Source organism: Pongo abelii, chromosome 2 (genome assembly GCF_028885655.2).
Source record: "Pongo abelii isolate AG06213 chromosome 2, NHGRI_mPonAbe1-v2.0_pri, whole genome shotgun sequence".
In the NCBI taxonomy this organism is placed as follows: domain Eukaryota; kingdom Metazoa; phylum Chordata; class Mammalia; order Primates; family Hominidae; genus Pongo; species Pongo abelii.
The window spans coordinates 176,991,196-176,993,668 of NC_085928.1; the positions used below are offsets into that span (position 1 = coordinate 176,991,196).

A 2,473-nucleotide genomic window follows, 5' to 3' on the forward strand; every position below is an offset into this window, starting at 1 on the left:
AGAGAGAAAATCTTACACCTAATCTTCTAGACTTAAAATAAGATTTTCAGAATTTTAATTATGTCCTCTCTCTCTCTCTCTCTCTCTCTCACACACACACACACACACAGAGGGAGACAGAGAGAGAGAGAGAAAGTACTTCTGTTGCCATTAATTTGTTTTAGAGTTGAACGCGGCTTAAGAAATTTAACACAAAGTAAGCAGTTAAGTTACAATGAAGGATACAAAATGCTCACGCTTCTTTACTGTACTACATTTAAATCAATATGACAAAGTCATTTTGTCTTTATGCAAACAATTAACTTGATATTTTCACATAGTAACAGAAAAAATGGGCTTTGCAGACGCCGCTGCCACCGGGAGCCCTCTACTATCAGCCATGGTCAACCCCACCGTGTTCTTCCACATCGCTGTCCACAGTGAGCCCTTGGGTGGCATCCCCTTTGAGCTGTTTGCAGACAAGATTCCAAAGACACCAGAAAACTTTCATGCTCTAAGCACTGGAGAAAAAGGATTTGGTTATAAGGGTTCCTGCTTTCACAGAATTATTCCAGGGGTTATGTGTCAGCGTGGTGACTTCACAAGTCATAATGGCACTGGTGGCAAGTGCATCTAAGGGGAGAAATTTGATGACAAGAACTTCATCCTAAAGCATGCAGGTCCTGGCATCTTGTCTATGGCAAATGATGGACCCAACACAAACAGTTTCCAGTGTTTCATCTGCACTGCCAAGGCTGAGTGGTTGGATGGCAAGCACGTGGTCTTTAGCAAGGTGAAAGAAGGCATAAATATTGTAGAGGCCATGGAGCACTTTGGGTCCAGGAATGGCAAGACCAGCAAGAAGATCACCATTGCTGACTGTGGACAACTCTAATACGTTTGACTTGTGTTTGATATTTTATCTTAACCACCAGACCATTCCTTCTGTAGCTCAGGAGAGCACCTCTCCACCCCATTTGCTCCCAGTATCCTGGAATCTTTGTGCTCTCGCTGCAGTTCCCTTTGGGTGCCATGTTTTCCTTGTTCCCTTCCATGTCTAGCTGGATTGCAAAGTTAAGTTTATGACTATGAAATAAAAACTAAATAACAATAAAAAAGAACAGAAGAAATGATTGATAATTGACTAGGGACTTTAGAAAAATGTTTAAACTCTGTAACATTTCATTCTTTATCTTGCATTCTCATTAGATATCACTTCTACCAGATATCATTAATAGAATTAAGGATAAAAATCATATGACCTTATATTCCGAATACTCTTTATACCAAATTAGTTACTTAGAGCTCTATGACCTTGGGAAGTTATATAAGTTTTCTGAGCCTTGGTTTTCCTATTTGCAAAGAAAAAGCAGTACTATTTAAATGAGCCATTCCATGTATCATTGCATGATTCTGAATTTCCATATTTTATCTTCCTTCTATGAAAAATGACAATCTCAGTTGCTCCTTTTAGTATCAGATTGTGCCATTTTATACATTATGATAATTAAAGTAATGATCAGAGACTCGATTTTCAAGTGCACATTTTGGTGTGAATACATTTCTCAGTCCTCCCCTTCTGGCTTGGTAGGATGCACCAGCCCACTCATGCCAGCCACTGAGGTTAGGATGCATTCTGCCTGTGAAGATCCCAGATTTTCACATCACATTGGCTTTATCAGCTTCCACAGCTGCTGGAGAGTGCAAGGTCCTAAGAGGCTCTAAGAGACACTTAGACACCTGTCAAACCAGGTGCACTGGGGCAGCAACTGCCCACTAAACATCCAGGCTGGCATGCAGGCAACTCCTTCTCTACCCTAATAATTTTTTTTTTAAAGGCCAATGTGATCACATTTAAATAACACAACGCTTTCCCAGAGAGAAATTTTTACAGGCACTGAAAAGAGAGAGAAGTGTGCTTTTTAAAAAATCTGAAGCTAAGTTAGGACAGAATCCAGAAATGAAGCTTACTCAGCCTGTTCTGAAATGTAACCTGCTTGTTAATCATTAATGAGACGTTAAATTTATGAAACCTTGAAGTGAAACACAAGACTAAGATTTTGGCATCAGGTTTCATTTGAATCAACTTTCTGGAGAAAAAAACAGCTCAGTAAGTTGAACTGCAGGCTGCGGGGGCTACCCCAGGGCATCAGTGTTGTTCTGTAAAATCACACTATATCATCAGCACACATGTGCACAAGGGAGAAAACACATTAGACTGTAAGATAATCGTCAAGCGGAGAAAATAAAATATGCCCTCAGGTGTCTCATTTGTAATTCCCTTGAATCTATGTTCACAAGGCTTTCTTTTCTATACAATTTGACAAGTTAATGCAAACCACTTTATGTAGTCACTACAAGGCCCCAAATCCCTGAAGTTTTGTAGGGATAATTTATGGTCAGCTAAAGCAAATGCCTTAGAGAGGTCAATAGAAATTGCTTCTATCACACAGTCTTCATCTATTGCATTGGAGATAGTGTGGGTACCATATCC

The 2,473-nt window shown here is 39.7% G+C and overlaps 1 protein-coding gene across 1 annotated transcript; it reads left to right on the plus strand.

Annotated features, from left to right (window-relative positions):
- Positions 1–331: 331 nt before the first annotated feature.
- Positions 332–1,021, plus strand: LOC100456569 (peptidyl-prolyl cis-trans isomerase A-like). Its single transcript, XM_063722317.1, has one exon. The coding sequence runs from the start codon at positions 332–334 to the stop codon at positions 614–616; it is 285 nt and encodes a 94-aa protein (XP_063578387.1). The 3' UTR covers positions 617–1,021.
- The last annotated feature ends 1,452 nt before the right edge of the window (positions 1,022–2,473 follow it).